Source organism: Dasypus novemcinctus, chromosome 8, assembly GCF_030445035.2.
Source record: "Dasypus novemcinctus isolate mDasNov1 chromosome 8, mDasNov1.1.hap2, whole genome shotgun sequence".
NCBI lineage: Eukaryota > Metazoa > Chordata > Mammalia > Cingulata > Dasypodidae > Dasypus > Dasypus novemcinctus.
In genome coordinates this window covers 86490397-86509303 of record NC_080680.1, presented here as the reverse complement: position 1 = coordinate 86509303, position 18907 = coordinate 86490397, and the positions used below count along the sequence as shown (strand labels likewise).

Genomic DNA, 18907 nt, shown 5'->3' with positions numbered 1-18907 from the left:
GGCCTCCTGCGAAGCCGTGCCGGGCCCGGCCCAGCCTAGACGGCGACAGCTCCCTTCGCCTGCCGCGGGTTTCGCGCCCGGCTGCGCGCCGCGAGCGGGGCAGTTGGCTACGCCCGTATGAAGCGAAGCGCCGGCTTCAGGCAGCCGGGTCTGCGCAGAAAGGTCAGCGAGGCCCCGGCGAGGGGCTGCAGGCTTCGCGGCGACTGCTGCAGCCTGGGGGCCTAGAGCCCTGGCGGAAGGGCCGAGCCGGGTCGCCGGGGGAGCGCGGGGCCAGGCCTGGCCGGCGGGGTGGGGAATTGGGGGCTGGAGAATGCAGGGACAGGCCGGGGAGAGACCGGGAGGTGGCTGCTGGGCCGGGCGGGGCCGGGGGAGTGAGCGCGGAGCCGGCCTGGGCCGCAAGGTGAGGGCAGGGCCCGCCAGGCCGAGGCCGGGCGTTCGCTCCCGTCCAGGCCCGGGAGCCCCAGCCAGCCCCGCCGCCTCCCCACCCCCCTCGCCTGCGCCCCTTCCTCTCCGGGGCTGGGTCTCTCTCCCTTCCCGGCGTTTCCCACGGGGAGAGGAGCAGGAGGAGGAGGGGGAGGAAGGGTCGGGGAGGAGCGGAGGAGAGGAGGGGGAAGGTGCGGAGCGGTCCGCGCGCCCCCGCCCCCCGCGCTCTCTTGGCTAAGTCTCCTCCAGCCCGGCCGGGTACAACAAGTCTGTCCTCCGACGTCAGGGGGTCATTAATAACCAATTAGGAGGGTCACTGCGGCTCTTATAAAGGCGCTGAGATTTTGCCAAGGGGAAGACCGTTCGGGCCGGGTGTGCGGGAGGCAAGCCCACGGCCGAGAGCCCCCAGCAGCCGTTTCTCTGCGACCACCCGCCTCCCACCCACCCCGCACCCCCCGCACCCGCCTCCGCCTCCACCCAGTCTCTCCAGCCCTCCGCACCGCCTCTGCCATCTCTGCTGATTCCTCCATCTCTCTCTCTCCCTCTCTCCCCCTGGTTCGCTTTCCTCCCAGCCACCCCCTCGCCTCCTGCTCCCTCCTGCGTCCTCCTCCTCCTCCTCTTCCTCCTCCCCCTGCGCCTCTTCCTTCTCCTCCTCCCTGGCAGCCTTCTCACCGCTCCTGCGCTCCCCTCTCGACCGCCACATCGCGGAGGCAGCGCGCCCACCGGTCCGTCGGTCCCCAGGCGCCGGCGAGCGCCGGGCCGCCCATGATGGGCTCCGTGCTCCCGGCTGAGGCCCTGGTGCTCAAGACCGGGCTGAAGGCGCCGGGGCTGGCGCTCGCCGAGGTCATCACCTCCGACATACTGCACAGCTTCCTGTACGGCCGCTGGCGCAACGTGCTGGGTGAGCAGCTCTTCGAGGACAAGAGCCACCACGCCAGCCCCAAGACGGCCTTCACCGCCGAGGTCCTGGCGCAGTCCTTCTCCGGCGGTGAGTCGCGCCGTCGGGGCCCTCCCGGTCCCCTCCTTTCGACGGTTCCCGATCCTGGCTCCGCGACGGCATGGGACCCGGCCCGGACAAGGGCCTTGCCGGCCGCTCACCCACAACTGAACTCTTGCAACGCTGGTGCGCCTGTTTCCCGTAGGCCGAAGCAGGGCGCAGGCAGCCAGACCGGGCCGTGCGGTGGAGGGGCACCTCCGCACCCTGCGCAGCTCAGAGCAGGGATCCAGGCGCCCCGGCAGCACAGCCCCGCCGCCCCCTCCCCTCCCCTCCCCTCCCCCGGGCCCCCCTGCCCTCCTTCCCCGCTTGGAGCCGGAGGGTTCCCGGCATTTAAAGCCTTACTAGGCGTGTAATAGCAGTTGACTCAAAAAGAAGGGGTTTTAAATTCATTTAGTTAACTTGGGCTTGACCCGCAAAAGTTCCCACTTAAACCAAGAACTTTAAAAAGCAGAGGGGGCTGGGGAGGGGGAGGAGGGCGGGCGGGACCCGGGAGAAAAAGCCGCGGACAGAGCGAGGGAGAAAAAGAGAGAGCGAGAAAAGTTTCTTTTCTTTAAGATGTCTCAAGTTCTTATTCCTCATTCATCAACCCGCAAACAATATCTTTCCTCGGCGCTGGCATCTCTGCGCGTCGCCCTCTCTTCCCCCTTTACGATTTCTGTTCCTCTCTTAATTTACCGTGAAGACTAATTCCACTTCCATTCACGCTATGTCAACCATCTAATCCCCGCTTTTTGTAAGGGGAATTCCTCGGCCCCTTTTAAACAAGTCCCCTCCGCATTGAGCTACAATTTACTGCTACAGCATTCTTCCAGGGCTAATGAATTTAGAATTAGCAATTTCTTTCGAATGGAGCCGAGTGAATGCGATCACTTTAACAGCGTGACAAATTGCCGGCCGCGCCGCAATGGACACCGTTTAACCCCCCCTTTCAGCTGGCCCGTTCTCCGGGTATTTTCCCAGGTAGCTTAGAGGGGAATCTTGTAAGACATGGAGGCCTCCCCTGCGCCTCGCCGCTCCCACCCCGTCTGCCGAGGCAGAGCAGGGGCTCCTGAGGGGTGGGGAAGCCGCCCTGGCCCTTCCAGCACAGAGAGGTGACTCCTGGTTTCGCCTGGCCGGGGCGCCGCCCTCCCTGGCAGCCCAGAGCCTGGCGCAGAGAGGGTCCGGAACTGCCCGGAGTCACACAGCGAGGCCGGAGCCAGGCACACAAACACCGGCTTTTCTTTTGCGTCTTTTCCTCCGCTCAGCTAGAGGTCTGTCCTCAGTGCTGCCAGCCCGCCCCAAGCGTGGGGCCATCCTGTCCTGAAAGGAACTGGAGCCTCTGTCCCAGGTCCTCAGCCAGAACCTGACGCTCCCGCAGAGTGGGCACGGAGGGATGCACGGAAGGGCCCAGAACCAGGCCGAGGGGGAGAGCCGTGCGTTGGCCTTCACCTCCGAATGGAACCCCGCCTCAGTTTCCCTATCTGTAAAACCACACGCTAAGACCGGCTCCGTAGGTCTTAACCCTTTCGGTGGTAGTGGTGACTGCGGGAAGTTTGTAGGTGACTGGAGAAATCATGGAGATACTTTTTAAAAAGACTCCTAAAATGAGCTCCAACGCACCACTCTCTTTCGAAAGCACGGATGGTCCCGAAGTTACAAACAGAAGAGACCCCTCTCTCTGAGCCTACACCCCCCCACACACACACACACACCCCAGAACAACCTCTCTGGAGCTGGGGCTGGTTTGGGGTGAGCCAGCATGGGCAGGACCAGGGCAGAGTCTCTGGCGGGGAAGGGCCACCCCCGGCTCTGACCCTGTCCTCCCCCTGTGCTCCGCGGCCGCAGAGGTGCAGAAGTTGTCCAGCCTGGTGCTTCCTGCCGAGGTGATCATCGCGCAGAGCTCCATCCCCGGCGAGGGCCTCGGCATCTTCTCGAAGACATGGATCAAGGCGGGCACCGAGATGGGCCCCTTCACAGGCCGAGTCATCGCCCCGGAGCACGTGGACATCTGCAAGAACAACAACCTTATGTGGGAGGTACGCGCGGGCTGGGAGGGAGGGCCCCGGCGCCCTGGAAAGGAGCGGGGCTGAGGACTGCGGGTGGGAGCCGGTGGCCTGGCCGACGCCGCTTCTGCCCTCGCTGGGCGCTGTGGACGCTGGCGGCGGGACCTGAGTGCGCCTGAAACTCACCCAACTTGGAGGCTCCTCTCCAGCCCCGCTTCGTGCTTCGGAATTAGTGACGGCCTCCCCTGCTCCCCTCCTCCCAAGACACACACAATCTGTGCCGCCACCGCGGTCACGTTCTGAAAAACTGACCAGCCTGCCAACCCTGGCAAGCACGACTTGTGTTGGCCCCACTCCACAGATGAGGACACTGAAACCCAGAGAGGCAGCATGGCTCCCCTCGGCTCCTAACTTGAGCTGGGAGGCCGCCAGCGGGGACCAAGCCCCAGCGACCACATTCTTTCTCTGGCTTCTGGAAGCTTGGAAGGAAGCCTCTCAAGCCTACCCTGGGCCGAGGGAGGTGGCTGAGGGAGTTGGAATGGAGCATGGGTAGGCCCGTGCTTCTCGGGAGTGGGCTTCCCAGCCACAGACAGAGTAATGACGTGGGAAATGAGCACTGCTGAACTGGCATTGTCACCTTTCCGAGTCCCCATCTGCAGGCCACTGATTAGCTCAATAAGCCTATGAGTAATCCTGCTCTTAGCCCCATTGCATAGACAGGAACTGAGGCTGACAGGCCTCCTCACCTCACCACAGTGCCGGCTGCCAGGGAGAGCCACGTCTATAACAAACCCACCCCTCACCCTGCCTCCTCCCGGGTGCTCACCCTGCAGGGCTGGGAGCCCCTGAGGCTATGCGGGTGGCCCTGCTTGCCTCTCCCTGCTCACATTGCCCCACTCCCCTCGGCTGCTTCTCCACCACAGCCTCCTCCTGTCAGGCCCCAGAGGAGCCCAGTGTAAAAACCCTGCAGCTAGTCACAAGAGCAGGAGGAAGGGGACACGGGGACTGCCCAGAGACCTCTCCCAACTTCACCTTCTCTTCCCTGGGAGGCCTGGGCCAGTCGTCACCTTCTTCACATTGTTGCCAGGGCAGGAATCTGGGGTTCAGTTTGGCCTCTGTGTGCTCTTGGCAGCTCTCAAAAAGAGGGTTAGGTTTGTCTGTGGAAGGACCATCCGGGCCAGGGTGTTGGAGTGAGGCAGCTTTCCCTCTCCAGGCTCCTGCATCGCCCTCTGAAGTCCCACCACAATTGGGGGCACCTCTGGGAGAATTTAGCTGGAGGCCACTTTGTCCAGTCAGTCATTCTTGGATACCCTTTTCTTCTGGGGGTTGTTGGGAGGACGTGGCAGCATGAGCACGTAGGTCAGCTCGTGGGTCTTCAGGGACCGAATCACTCCGGGGCCACTTTTGGCTGGCTGGCCTCGGGGCAAGTGACCTCACTGCTGCAAGCCTCCCTTTCCTCCTGGAGGAGAGGGGTAGTAACTGTCTCCACTCCCAGGGCTGGCTGTGTGGGGGGAGAGAGAGTGTGTGGATGGGCCTGGGCCTGGGCCTGGCCACAGGCGACACATGTAGGCATGGCCCTGCCTCACCTGGTCTCCACTCCGCCTGCACCCAGGTGTTCAACGAGGATGGCACTGTGCGCTACTTCATCGATGCCAGCCAGGAGGACCACCGGAGCTGGATGACCTACATCAAGTGTGCACGCAACGAGCAGGAGCAGAACCTCGAGGTGGTCCAGATCGGCACCAGCATCTTCTACAAGGCCATCGAGGTGAGCTTTTGTGGTGCTGTTGTGTAGGGACCAGCAGGGGCAGCTGGGGATGGGGGCTGCTGGCGGGCAGCGGATGGGGTATTGTGGTGTTGACGCTGGCCCAGCTGGCCCTGCCCAGACCGTGGGGTGAGGCCCATGCATCCTGGTCTGCAGGAGTGTGGCCTCAATGGAACAGCTTTCTGCTGCAGATAGGAAAGGATAGAACTGTTACCATTGCGAGTGTCATGAGCACCTCAACAGTGAGGTCCCCGCATGTCTGCTGAGAGTGTTTTGGAGTTCAGAGCTTATAGAGATAGGGGAAAGCGAGATGTGAGAAGGAAGCCTGGGGAAAGCAATTGAATGGGAAGGAGGGCTGTGTCTGCAGCATTTTAACTGTGTGTTGTCTCTCATTCTGCCTGCACGGGGCCCTATGACATGTGGATAATGACTCTAGTCACAGCCGTCACCTACTGATTCCTCACTCTGTCAGACTCTTCCTGAATGCTGTACGTGCGTTATCCCATTGAATTCTCCCGCTGTCCTACGAGGGAGGATTCTATGATCATCTGCAGTTTACAGACAAGGAAACTGGTGTCACTTGGTGGCAGGCAGACTGAGGAGCATTTACAGTGCATTTGGGGAACCAGTGAATGCTCAACATCTATACTTTATGAGGCTTCTCAGAGGAGAGAAAGGGTGAGATTGCAGACAGATAAAAGATCACTTCCCTCAGAGGGGCAGGGTGGGCGAGAGGGCTTCCAAAGGAGGTGAGGACTAAGCCAGGCCCAGGGCATGGGAAGGCTCAGGTGGGCAGAAGAGAAGAGGGTGGGAGAGGGAGGTGTTCCTGGCACTGGGAAATGCTGGGTCAGCAGCAGAAAAGCTCGTGGTGTAAGGGAAGTATGGCTGTTGGCAAGGTCAGCAGGGTGGTGGTAGCCGAGGTGGCCCGCGCTGCATGAATCTGGGCAGGAAATGGAACACTCAGCGCAGTGTCTAGCCCAGGAGCTGGGAAACTGCATCAGACTGCCCCTGGCAGGTTGGTAGTGGGGGGCTGCTCCCAGCATCCTTTCCTGGGCCTCATGCCTCTGCTGCCCCTTGGAGCAGAGTTGACGCTTGGCTGAGTTTAGGGGGTGGTCTGGAGGAGCCCCGCCAAGGTCAGAGAATGATTTGCCTTAGTTCACGCTGTTTTCTCTCTGGGACTCAAAGCTTCAAGGGCACTCCGAGGCCCCCAGCCCCAGTGGGGCATAGCAGTTTTTGGAACTGGAGTCAGTTGTCCCGGAATAGCCAGGCCTCAGGAATCTCCAAGGGAAGGCAGCAGAAAGGCCTTTGTCTGGGCCCTGGGGTGGCTATGGACCGGTGCCAGCTGAGGGGTGGTAATGGGGGGAGGACCAGGAAGAGAGAAAGGAAAACGGAGGCAGTTCCTCTCTGGGTTTAAGGTGAGGTGGGATGGCTAGTGAGGCAGTGTGAGCATAGGACCAAAAGGGGACCAGGTCACAGGGGCCCTCTGACCGCCTGCCCGGCTGCCGCTCTGTGGACCGAGGGCGTCCACCAGACATCAAGGAATCGGCCTCAGGGGAAGCTGAACCCCATTTCCCACAGAGAGCACCCTCACAGATCCTCACACCCCTCTCACCCTTACACACACTCTCTCACATCCTAACATTTCCACACTCCTTCCCAGCCAACCTGAATCAGATGAGCTGAAGGACACACGCTCACCCCATCCCTTCCACACACTCCCACAAGTGACAGACCCGAATGTCCACATCCTTTTGGTAAGAGGCTGTGGGTTTGGGCAGACACAGGGGCCTAAGTTTCATCTTGCTGTGCAGATCACACCAGCTGACTGCCGAACAGTCAAAAAACATTTGTAGATACAGGGCAAGGCGACTGAAGAATAGCTCCAGGTATGGACCTGAATTTGTAAGAATTTTAAAAGGTCATCTACATTTGATCTGGATTTTAAGTTGATCAAAGAGGATCAGGATCATCTACATATGATATCCTATTTTATATATGTATACATTTGTATATAATATCACCAATTTTGGCTATTAATGCTTTTATATAATTAGAAGTACTGTACAAGTAAAGTGAGTGAGGGACAAGGAAGCACAAAATATCATCCATTTTACTATCAATAAACAAAACTGGTGGCAATTTTCTCCAACCCACCTGGGTTTTGTTGCAATATCAAATTGAACAGACTAGACAAGTTGTGTGTTGGGGTGTATTTGACTACCCGTACAGCAGGGGCCCGGGCTCTGAGCTCAAGCTGCCCTTCTGGACGTGACCAGAACAGATCGCTGCTCACCCAAGCCACTCCCTGGATGTCTCTGGAATAAATCAGCTGTTTGTTCTGGGCGTGTGAGTGAGTTCGCCAAGAAAAAGGGACCTTCGCCACGATCTGTTTTCATAATCTTTATGCCACTCAGAACCGCTATTTAAATTTTGTAACCGTCAACCTTTACTTGCCAAAATTAGGAAAGAACATCTTTATTCAATAATCACAAGTACCGTTGCTGTTCTAAAATTTTCCACAAATCTAGTAACAGCAATCCTCCAAACGGAGATGACGGCGATGGAGTTTCAGAGCCGAGTCCGCCCGAGGAGGATCCCCAGGCAGGTTTTCCATCGGGCCAGCATGTAATCGCTGCATCCCTGGAGCACCCTTCTTGCTAACTTCAATCACAGGAGAATTTCCTATAGTCTCACGTGCCTAAAATATTTTTAGAAAATGCCCCGCACCGTGCCTGGCACGTGGCAAGTGGGCACTAACTTTGGACCGAACTGTCTTTCTGCCGGTGATGGGGGCTGGGTCAGGAAGGGAAAACACAGGGACGCAGCTTTTCCAGGAAAACAGACTGTCTGGCCCAGGAAGCAAGACCTCGTCTGGCTCCACAAGTCAGCACAAGAAAAGGATTTAGGAATCACTTATTAAAGTTTTGGATTTTGTAATTTGGAGGAAAATTCCCTGAGTCTTTCCCTCCCTATTCTTTGGCAAATTGCTGTGCCCTGGAATATGGGTTGTTTTCTTCCTGCTACTTTCCTTCTCATTTTAGGCTCTTGAGCTCTGTCTTTTTTTGCTGTAAATTCTAGAACCTCATAGCCCCATCTCTCTCTTTTCTTGGCTCTATGAAGTCATTTGCCGTTGACCCTGCTCATCCGTGGGTGCAGTTAAGGCTCTCTGATTATTCATAATAAGCACCATTAAGAATGCTATCAGCCATAGAATATTTGCTTTATCATGTGCCATGCTAAACCCTTTGCAAGTTAAAAAAGAAAATCCTCTTAGCCCTGTGAGAAACTCTCTATTACCACTCCCATTTTATTGATGATGAAACTAAGGTTGATCCATGATTTGAACCCAGGCCTGCCTGACCCCAGGGCTGGAGCTCTTGATCACCTCGCCATGTGGCCTCCCTGGCCAATATCTATTTGCTAAAACTCTATTAATTGGTGTGTCAGGACATCTGTGGTACAATGGAAATTGATGTTCATCCAGATGACACTGAGTTCCTTCTAGACTAGGGCTTCTGCACCGCGGGAGGGACGGGGCTGTCAGGGTCTCCTGGGAGCACGTTCGCTAGTGTGACATGAATTTATCCTTCGAAAGCAAAGCAAAGAACCTCATCATTTTCAGCTTATCATAAAAACCCAGAAAGTGAGGTAGGACAAACCCGGCCTGACAGGGAGGGTGAAGAGACAAGGGTGGAGAGATCGTGTGATTTGTCAGATAAAGATTCGGAGGCTGATGTTCCCCCAGAGTTTTAGTGATGTGGATTTTATGGTATGGGACTAGGTCTCTTTGGGAATTGCTTTGTCCAGGGCGTGTCCTGAGCCCTCTGCCAGAGAAGTGGATGAACTGGATCCCTAAGCCTCAGTGGAGAGCCTCGGCTGGGCCAGGGCTGAGTGGGTTGTAAAGAAATAGAGCTGGCGAGGGAGCCGTGGGGATGTGCGCAGAGGGGCCAGCTGGCAGGGCCGGGGAAGCCTTTGGGGGATAACACCATGACCTCGGGAAAGAAGCTGCAGGTGCCCGGGTTTCCTGGGTTTGATCACGAAAAGTGTTTCAGATGAGGAATCCCCAGGAGCAGGGAGAGAGCAGAGGTCAGGGCCAGGGGCTGCTGCTGGCTTCCCAGAGCTCCGAAGGGCTAAAAGAAGCTCCTGGCCCCCGGAAACAGCCGCTCCTCACCTCTGTGCAGGTGAGGCTGACCCCCCCAGGGCTGGCTTGAGAGCCCGGCGGCATCTAGCTGTCTGGGGATACATTCTCAATTCCAGTAGATTCTTCTTAATATATTTTTGCTTTTATAAAAATTTGGAATTTTTTTTTTGCTCGGGTAAAAGTAATATATTCTCATAATTTTAAAAAAATCATGTAGAAAATAGAAGTCATTCTGCTCTGTCATGCTACTTGCCATGAAATTTAAATCGGCATTTTAAAACAGTCTCAAAATGACAAACTCTCCGGTGGAAACATGCACAAGAAACCGGTGGAATGGCTGGGCATCCAGAACAGGAAAGAGTTATTTTTCATTATGTACAGTTTCACATGTTTACAAATTTTTATAAATGTATCTGCATCACTGTTTTAATTTTTTTAATTCATAAAATTAGTTTTCACCCATTTTAAAAATGTTAGTAATAAATGACTGACCCTTCTACTGAAACAGTCACTATGAATCTCTTATTTAAGAATTAATATTCCACATACCATGATGAATAACGATATTCAGGATTTGTGTAATCCCAGATGTTCTTGGCTCCAGTCCTTATTCATTACTAACATTGTTGCAGGTGACACTAATTGTTTCATCCTAAAAATTAAGAGACTGGAGATGACTTTGATTCCCAGACCTAGAATCTAGATGTAAAGTTGTAGCGAGGCGCAGCGTCCGCTGGTGGCTTGCTGATCCTCCCATCCCATAGCTGTCCTGGAGGAGTCGGCTCCTCTCCTCAGGGGACATGGAGCCAGGAGGCAGCGTCACCGGTGTGTGGCTGGTGTTCTTGGAGCTTGGCGCCCCAGGGCGGGCTCTAGCTGGACACCAAAAGCAAAGCCCTGAGTCACTGAGGGCTGAGCCTAGAGGCTCACGTGCCACACTGTGAGCTCCGTGGGGAATCCGCCGAGATTCGATGCACCAGGGATTACTGCCACTTGTCTGAGAGGTTGGTGAGGCTGAAGATAATAATAAGGGCTACCAGGTATCGGCTGCACAAAGAGGTTTATGTGTGTGGCCCTGCTGAACCCCAGCAAGCACCTCAGTGAGGCAAGAACAATGTCACTGTCCCTGTTTTACAGTTGAGGAAACTGAGGTCCTGCGGTTTGAGGCAACTTGCCCAAGGACACACGCTCAGCCGGTGAGGAGCCTAGTGCACCCCAACCTGTCTGACTTCAGGGCTGGAACTGGAACCCTCTTTGGTCTATTTCCTGAAGGGGCGTGTTCACATGGTCCTACAGGGGACAGGTGCTTTAGAACCGTCGCGTGTAAATATCTGGTTTCTCCTGAGGATGGAAAGCAGCGGTCGGGTCAGCATTAGAGATGACTCATACTCAGTCTTAGAGCTGGCAGGACCCCAGGGCTCATGTTCCCTGGCCTGCTCATTTGAAGAGACAAGCTCAGAGAGGTGAAGCGATTTGCCCAAGTCGCCCGGGCAGCTGGTGACAGAGGTCCCATCTGTTTCATCTCATGTAGGTTGGCTTCCTTCACAGTGACTTTTTCTTATGTATTTTGGTTCATCATACACTTTTCTAAGAGGCTCACAAAACCTTCCTCTTCTCAGACCTCTTTTCAACAAGGGCCTGCAGCTCTGACCCGCTGGCCTCCCAGAGAGTGGTCAAAGTAAGTGACCAGAGACACCACAGACACCTGTCGTGACAGATTCGAATCTGCCTGCTTTCATTGAGGCACCGCCTACTTTTCCTTGGGCTCGGGCTGCACTAGGCTTTTCCCTATCCACACCCAGTCACTCCCGGCCCGGGTGTACCCTCTGCCTGGCTTCTCATTACTCACTGCTCCTGCAGCTTGATGTGACGCCCCACAGGTCGAGGGCTCGGTTGGGAAGCGACATAGTGACCTGAGACTGAGCCTTAGAAGGATGGGCGTCACGTGGGCCCCCTCACACCTTCCCTGCCCCCACACTCTCCTCTCTCTGCTCCCCCCTCCTTTCAGGGTGCAGCAGCGCTTGCTGCAATGGTCTGAGGGTCTCCCTGGCTCTAAGCAGGCCCAGAAGAAGGAAGGTGTGGCAGACAGACAGGAGTCTCAGTGTGGCGGGGCGGGGTGTGTGTGTGTGTGTGTGTGTGTGTGTGTGCAGGCCACAACCAAACAGGAGGGAAGGGGGACTGTTCTCTGGCCAGGCCGAGGTGAGGGTCTTATCCTGGGGTGATTTCAGATGCCCCTACATGGAATCCTATGCAATCTTTTGCACTTCAGCCAAGAGAGGGGACTCACTAGGAAAAGCTGGGGGTGTCCAGCTCCCTCTGCATAGATCAGAGAGTGACACCCAAGGGTGGGTGCCAAAGCCAGCTCTTGTGGGGTTTGGGCCTAGAGAGGATAATGGGGTGTCACTCTCGTTTGACCTGCCTGGCCAGGGCCTGTAGTTGCCCCACTTGGGAGGGTAAGTGGCTGTCGCCACAAGCCTGGCAGTGCCCTTGGGACGCCCTGGAGTGTGTGGGGTAGGGTCAGTGTTGCCGCAGGAAGAGGCCCTCTCTGGATTATCACTGCAAACCTCTCCCTGCTGAAAAAAATAAACATAAAGAAACAACTCTCCCTACTGAAAAGAGAAGACAGCCTGAAAAGCCCTGCGAAAGGAGAGTGAACAGGATTGCCTTTGGGGCGCTGTGGGACAAGGAGGGAGCAAGTGCAGAGAGAGCACCCTCAGTCCTTAGCTGTCGGGGGGACTTGGCTAGTGAACTTTGGCTCAGCTCGGGGTGGGAGTGTTTACCGTTGTCAGAAACTTTTTTTGAGGGGTGGGTGTAGGGTGGGCTTATTTGATTTTTAAGGAGGAAAGTTTGCAACTATTTCATCCAAATCTCCTGTTATATATCTATGACTAATAAGGAAATACTTTATAATAGCAAGAAAATTATGTATATTTTAATTCATCAGGAAACAAATTGTGATAATGAAGGATACTGAAAAAAAAACTGTAAACCCTAAAAAAAAAAAAAGAACATAAAAACCCCCTTCCTACCAACAGCCCTCGCCTCTTCCCTTGGCAGGTCTTCATCAGAGAGCAGCAGAGCCCTGCCATCATTTGCAGGGTTCTCGATCACAGACTTAGGACATATTCCAATATTTCCTGAGGCGAGAGGCATTCACGAATCAGAATATTTCTTTTTTTAGCATTTGCCACATGCATGGAACCACGCAGAGCCCTGGGATGGATAGGGAATTACCTGTGGCATGTGCTGCCTTGTGGGTTCTTTGGATGAGACGTTTCCAGAACATCATCAGGCAGGGCGTAGCCCAGTATAATAGTGTGCCCCACAGCCCACACTCCTTGGAAACTTCGGCCTCAGTGCTGTGGTCCCAAGGGCTGACTCTGGTTCCCCTTGGTAGGAAATGAAATGTCTTCTAGCTTTCTGTCCTTCCATTACTTCTAATTGCTGCAAGGCTTCAGTTCTGTTGCTGTCAGCTTGGAAGCTCTGGTGTGGCTGGGAGGCAGCTATGTTTCCTGTAGCACAGTGAGGACAGAGATGGCGAGAAGGCCTGGGTAGAGAGGGAGGCAGAGGGCCGGAGCATCCCAAGGCCTTCTGTGTTTGTGCCGCTTGCTGAGGTTGGCTCAACCCCATGACAGGAGCCAGAACAGCCACCTCCTGGCTGCAAGGGGACGTGCGAGCAGACCCCTGACTTTCACCCATCTGGCAGCCGCATCCCTGACTGCCTCTCGCCTCCTTCCCTGCAGATGATCCCTCCTGACCAGGAGCTGCTGGTGTGGTATGGGAACTCGCACAACACCTTCCTGGGGATCCCTGGTGTGCCGGGACTGGAGGAGGAGCAGAAAAAGAACAAGCATGGTAGGTATTCCCTGTGAGCCCACGATGACAAAAGACCCATAGAGATTGGAACCCAGGGAGAGAGGGGGTGTGTGTGGCGACGAGGCTCTTGATTTACAGGGTCTAGCCTGCCGCAGCATCGAGTCGATGGGGCCTCCTGGCCCAAGGAGGCCAATGCCTCTGGAGCCTGCACCTTGGTCCATGCATGGGTGGAAGGCAGTCCTCCTGTGGGGATGGGGACACCTACAAGGTAGCAGGGTGTGACAGTAGGAGCAAGGGGCAGAGCAGCAGGAGCCTTCCAGGAGATCACGGGAAATGTTTCTGTGCCTCACTTTCCCCATCTGTAAAGGAAAGGTGTTGGGTGAGATGACCTCTAAAGTCCCTTCTGGCTGTGACAATCTGTCATTTCACCGACCTGTCCCTGGTGTGGGACCTGGCACAGAGTAGGTGCCAGTATAAACTGGTTGAATGAAGGCAGGGCAAAGTGTGTGTCTATCATCACGATAGATCTTTGCCCAAGACCTACTGCGTGCCATGTTCTGGGCTAAACCTTTTACAGGCATCATCTCACTGGGTCCTCACAAATCCCTGGTGAAAAAGGATTATTCTTATTTTAACAGAGGATGTAACTGAAATACTGTTTATTGAGCCCTGGTCCTGCAGCTAAAGCTTTACAAAAATGGATTCCTCTGATCTTCACAACAGCCAATGGGGGTAATGCTAGTATTACCTTCATAGGTGCAGTTTCCAGGTACATAGTAGGCGCTCAGTAAATATTCGTGGGATGAAAAGGTGAAAAGGCCAGGGGGTGGGTGGGCGTTCCAGTTGCTGCCCGTAAGGCCTGCGATGAACCAGGCACTTCCCACACACGAGTTAAGGCCTGCGAAGGGCTTAGCACAGAGTAAACCCTCAATAGGTGTTAGCTTCTTACAATCATCTAGTGGTCAAGCATAGCTCCGTGAGTTTCCCATTTTACAGATGAGAAAATTGAGGTTTATTCTCTGCCAGCGTCCCCGAAGGAGAGCGCTACTGCCCGGGGGGCGGTACTTGTGGGGTCCGGGGAGCCGGTTTTAACGGGGCTGCTCTCTTTCCTCCCTCCTTTCCCTCCACCTGCCCCTCGGCCCGGCCCCGGCCGACCCCTGTCCCCCCGTCCCCCCGTCCCCCCGGGCCCCGCCCGCGCGGCCAGAGGACTTCCACCCGGCCGACTCGGCGACGGGCACTGCGGGCCGCATGCGCTGCGTCATCTGCCACCGCGGTTTCAACTCGCGCAGCAACCTGCGCTCGCACATGCGCATCCACACGCTGGACAAGCCCTTCGTGTGTCGCTTCTGCAACCGCCGCTTCAGCCAGTCGTCCACGCTGCGCAACCACGTGCGCCTGCACACGGGCGAGCGCCCCTACAAGTGCCAGGTGTGCCAGAGCGCCTACTCGCAGCTGGCCGGCCTGCGCGCCCACCAGAAGAGCGCGCGCCACCGGCCGCCCAGCGCCGCGCTGCAGGCCCACTCGCCCGCGCTGCCCGCGCCGCACGCGCCCGCGCTCGCCGCCGCCGCCGCCGCCGCCGCGCACCACCTGCCGGCCATGGTGCTGTGAGCGCCGCGCCCGCCCGCAGCCCGCGCGGGTCCCCGGAGGTTCCCCGCCCCCCGGCGGGGTGGGGCGCGGGGCGGCCGCCAGGGGGCGTGGCTCCTCTCTCCTCGGACTTGACCTTTTCGCCGGGCGCCGCGGGTCCCGGCGCTGTGGGTGCGCTGCAGAAATGATCCCCCAGGCACCCACCCGTCGCCCCGTTTTGGAGATGAGGACGCTGAGGGGTGACGTCCCATTCCCAGGCCACCCAGCGGGTGCAGCTCCTCACGTGAGCCCTGCAGGAGGCCGCCTCCTCTTGGGGTCTCTCCGCCCGGCCCCACACCGGAGTCTTCCTCCTCCTGTGGAGCCGGCGGCCGGGCTGGCGTTCCTCTCGTGGGAGTCAGGAGAGGGGGCTGAGAGTCCCTGAGGGCCCTCAGCCGGGGACAGGGCGTCCCCACCTCACCCAGAAAACCTCCCTGCTTCCTCCCTCCCCGCCCTGTGTGGCCTGAGGGAAGCTGTCCAACTGTCTCCTCCCCCTGCCTACTGGGACACGTGGCCTGCAGTGTCGGGCATCACGGATGCGAGCTTGAGAGTTGGGGCGTGATGGGGCAGTCAGAGGAATTGTGGACAGACTGACACTTCTTTTTCAGGCGGACCATTCTCTCCATTAGGTCACTTTCCCCCCAAACCTGACTCAACTGTGCCGGGCAGTTTGAGAGTGGAGGCAAAACCTAAGGACCCTTATGGGACTCTGGACAAGGCCATGCCCTCTTTGGGCCTCAGTTTCTCCATCTGTAAAGTATTGGGGTTGGACCGATATCACCCGCGGTCTGCATTCCCCTCCCCTTATGCCCGCTACAGTTCTGGCATCATGCTTGGGAAGCGGATGATTCCTGCTCTCCCACTCCCAAGGCTGGTTTAAACCACACTCCAGCAAGAGGAGGGCAAGCCTGGCCCCGCTGTCCTCCAGGCTAGGCTGGCTTCTCTGCCCGGAAAGCATTTCAAACTGCCCAGTTCCAGGAGATGCCGCCCGCCAGCCGGTACTTCTCGTTACTGCTTCCCAAGTTTTCTCAAATTTCGGCCGTGAGCGCCCTCTGGTGTCGCCTCTTTCACCTCGCAGTCATTTATCAGAATTCCTGTTGGGAGTTTTGTAAAATAAAGAAATTATAATAATATTAATAAAAAGTATAAAATGTATAGAGTTTTCAAGAAACCGTGTTCTACATCCAGAAAATTGTCACTTTAACTTTGTAAATATTTATCTAAAATGATATTTACAAAACTGTGATTATATATTATTTGATTGTATATGTACAACTGTAAATACATTTGTACCTCTCTTGTATTCTAAAATAAAAATTACTTGGAACATTTATCACTTAGTATCTGAATTGGCCGACACTTTTGTCTGCATGAGAAAGAAATATGGAAAGTGCCTAGAGGCTGGAGATGGAGTCCATAAGAATTGTTCTACTTACTGTTGTTTTTTTTTTTTTGGTTGTTGGTGTGTTTTTTTGTTGTTGTTGTTGTTGTTTTTAGATACCAGGAATTGAGCCGGTAGGCACTCAACCACTTGAGCTGCATCACCTCCCCTCTGTTTACTGGTTTGGAAAGACATCATTGTACCTTCCTTAAAAGAAAATTCATCTCTCACAACTGAGGTGTCAGCTCCCAAAGGGATGGATCGCAGTGCAAAGCAAGGGATGTCTCAGAAGAAGCCAGTAGATGTCTCCTGGTTTTCAGCTGGTGCCTCATTTTGTTACTTCCCCCAAATCTTTACTTACTTTTCTATCCCTTATTTTTGTGGCCAACTGGAAGAGGTTCAAGATGGCCACCAAAGGCCTCCCCAATCCCTAGGCTCTCCAAAGGCATTAGGCACCCATCCTCAGACCCTCCTTGAAGGACACCACAGAGCAGGAGCCCATCAAGGTGGAATAAAGAGGCTACACAGTTCATCAAGGGCCAGACCCTGCCTCTCCAGGGCCTCCTGGACAGTAGCAGGCGTGAGCACTGGGGAGTGTGAGTTCACGCCTCTGTGCCCCCCACACTCCCGCCATGAGGGCGTCCCCTAAGCACTTCTAGCCCACTAGACAGGCCTGCTCCCAGGCTTCTTACAGCACTCTTCTCTGTGCAACCTCATCTGGGCACTTGCATGTGCACACACACCCCGTGGACACACAGGAATTCACACTTGTACAGAGAGACCATCTCCATTAGGCGTTTCACCCGTGGACTCCCAGAGAGGCCCGTGCTTTGTGGGACTCATCTCATGCCTTGGCTGATGGGGGCACAGGCAGGGATGCACAGTTGATGTGTTCACTGCAGGCTTCCCCTGGGGTCTCCTCCCTAGAGCCTGAGTGAAGCCAGCCTTAGTACTCCACCTGCCGCCCACTACAGACCTTGCCTCTCCTTTGATACTTCAGTGGGAGGCTTCCAATACCTCCCATGGTCCCTGGCATTACCTTCTGCCCAGGCTGGAAAGGAAGACATTTTCCAGGCCTCTTGTTGCCACAACCAAAGCTTATCTTCCCTGAGTCCCCATCCCTCCAGACGCTGATGAGTGAAATGGAATTAAGCACCCTCTTAGCCCATACATGGTGCCTCCCAGAGAGAAACACCTCAAGTAAGGTAAAATCTGGGCTTCCTGAAGATCCTGCGGGAGTCAGACTTTAGAGAAATAGGTGGCACTCTTGATAAAAATTCTAAATCGCTCTACTCCATAGGTAACTCTGTTCTGTGAAGTCCCAGCTAATGGGCCATAATAGCAGGCAGAGGTGCCTCTGGCATGCCAGCTGAAGTGCTTCTATGGATGTGTGCTGGCACGTGGGTGCCTGGGCCTGCACTAGGGGATAAACTCACCCACGATGCGAGGCCTGATGCTAAAAGCCTAACCCTTGCTTGCATTTCCAGCAGAGGACTCAGCCCCTTTCCCAGGTGAGCATCCCCGGGACAAAGGTGGGTAAACACAGTCAGAGAAATTTCTGTGGGCCAGCCTGGGTTTAGGAATTTAAATGCATACATTCTGGGAATCCTCCCCCCAATCCCATAAGGTCAGTGCTCCTTTTATGTCCATGTGAAGTATGAGGAAACTGAGGCATAGAGAAAGTAAGTGATTTACCCAGGTGAATGGCAGAGCAGGGTTTCACCATGGGCACCTGATGTTACTGTAAGGGCGCCTATTTCCAGTAGGTCCTCCCAATCAGTGCTACAAAGGCAAATATGTCTTTTAGTGAGAAGGTGATTTATTGCGAGTACACAGGCAAGAAACTAGGGGAATCTACCTAAACCAGTTCAAAGTGAAAATGGGAGCTAGGGTTTTTATAGGGGGGGAAAGGGATAGTTGAGAATGAAAACAAGTAAAAAAAAGAAACAAGTGATTCCAGCGGTCTTGTGAGAAGGGTATGTGCAAATTCAGTCCTGTGTTGTTTCAAGCACATCCAACTTGTCCCTGATTTCAGTGGTTAATAAATCTCAGTTTAGATATAGTTGTGCAGGTGCAAGGCCTTCATGGCTCCTTTCTAAGATACCCGCTCAAGGATATCAAACTGTCTCTGGGAAAAGTTACAGATTTACACCATTCTGTCTGGTTTTGCTTTGTTGGGTTTTTTTTTTTTAAGATTTATTTTATTTATTTCTCTCCCCTTTCCCCCCATTGTCTGCTCTCTGTGTCCATTCACTGTGTGTTCTTCTGTGTCCACTTGCATTATCGGGTGGCACTGGGAAACTGTCTCTTTTTTGTTGCGTCATCTTGCTGTGTCAGCTCTCTGTGTGTGCAGAGCCATTCCTGGGCAGGCTGCACCCTTTTCATGTGGGGTGGCTTTCCTTGCAGGGCACACACCTTGCGCAGGGATGCCCCTGCGTGGCACCCCTATGTGGGGGCGACCCTGTGGCATGGCACTCCTTGCGCGCAGCAGCACTGCACATGGGCCAGCTTACCACACGGGTCAGGAGGCCCTGGGGATCAAACCCCAGACTCTCTGTATGGTAGACGGACACTCTATCAGTTGAGCCATGTCCACTTCCTGGGTTTTGCTTTGAGATGTAATCTTATTCCTATAAGCAAAACTGAGAAAGTCTGGTTAATACCCTCCAGGGAACTAAGTGCAAAGTGTAAACTTCTAAAATTAGATTGATAGAAAATAAGTTCAGGTGGCGGACTTGGTTCAGTGGTTAGGACGTCCGTCTACCACATGGGAGGTCCGTGGTTC

At 55.1% G+C, this 18907-nt stretch overlaps 1 protein-coding gene across 1 annotated transcript; it reads left to right on the top strand.

The window, feature by feature from the left end:
- The first annotated feature begins 1188 nt into the window (after positions 1 to 1188).
- Positions 1189 to 14729, top strand: PRDM12 (PR/SET domain 12). The gene is made up of 5 exons (XM_004463068.2): positions 1189 to 1411; positions 3245 to 3435; positions 5015 to 5170; positions 13049 to 13160; positions 14326 to 14729. Exons 1-5 carry the CDS (start codon positions 1189 to 1191, stop codon positions 14727 to 14729), a joined length of 1086 nt encoding a protein of 361 aa, XP_004463125.2.
- Positions 14730 to 18907: the final 4178 nt, after the last annotated feature.

Bases quoted from the DNA above. Each gene is read 5' to 3' on its own strand.
- PRDM12 (XM_004463068.2), top strand. From the start codon at position 1,189: ATGATGGGCTCCGTGCTCCCGGCTGAGGCCCTGGTGCTCAAGACCGGG. The intron at 5,171-13,048 runs GTGAGCTTTTGT...CCTTCCCTGCAG, and splicing joins TCTTCTACAAGGCCATCGAG to ATGATCCCTCCTGACCAGGA. The intron at 13,161-14,325 runs GTAGGTATTCCC...CCGCGCGGCCAG, and splicing joins GCAGAAAAAGAACAAGCATG to AGGACTTCCACCCGGCCGAC.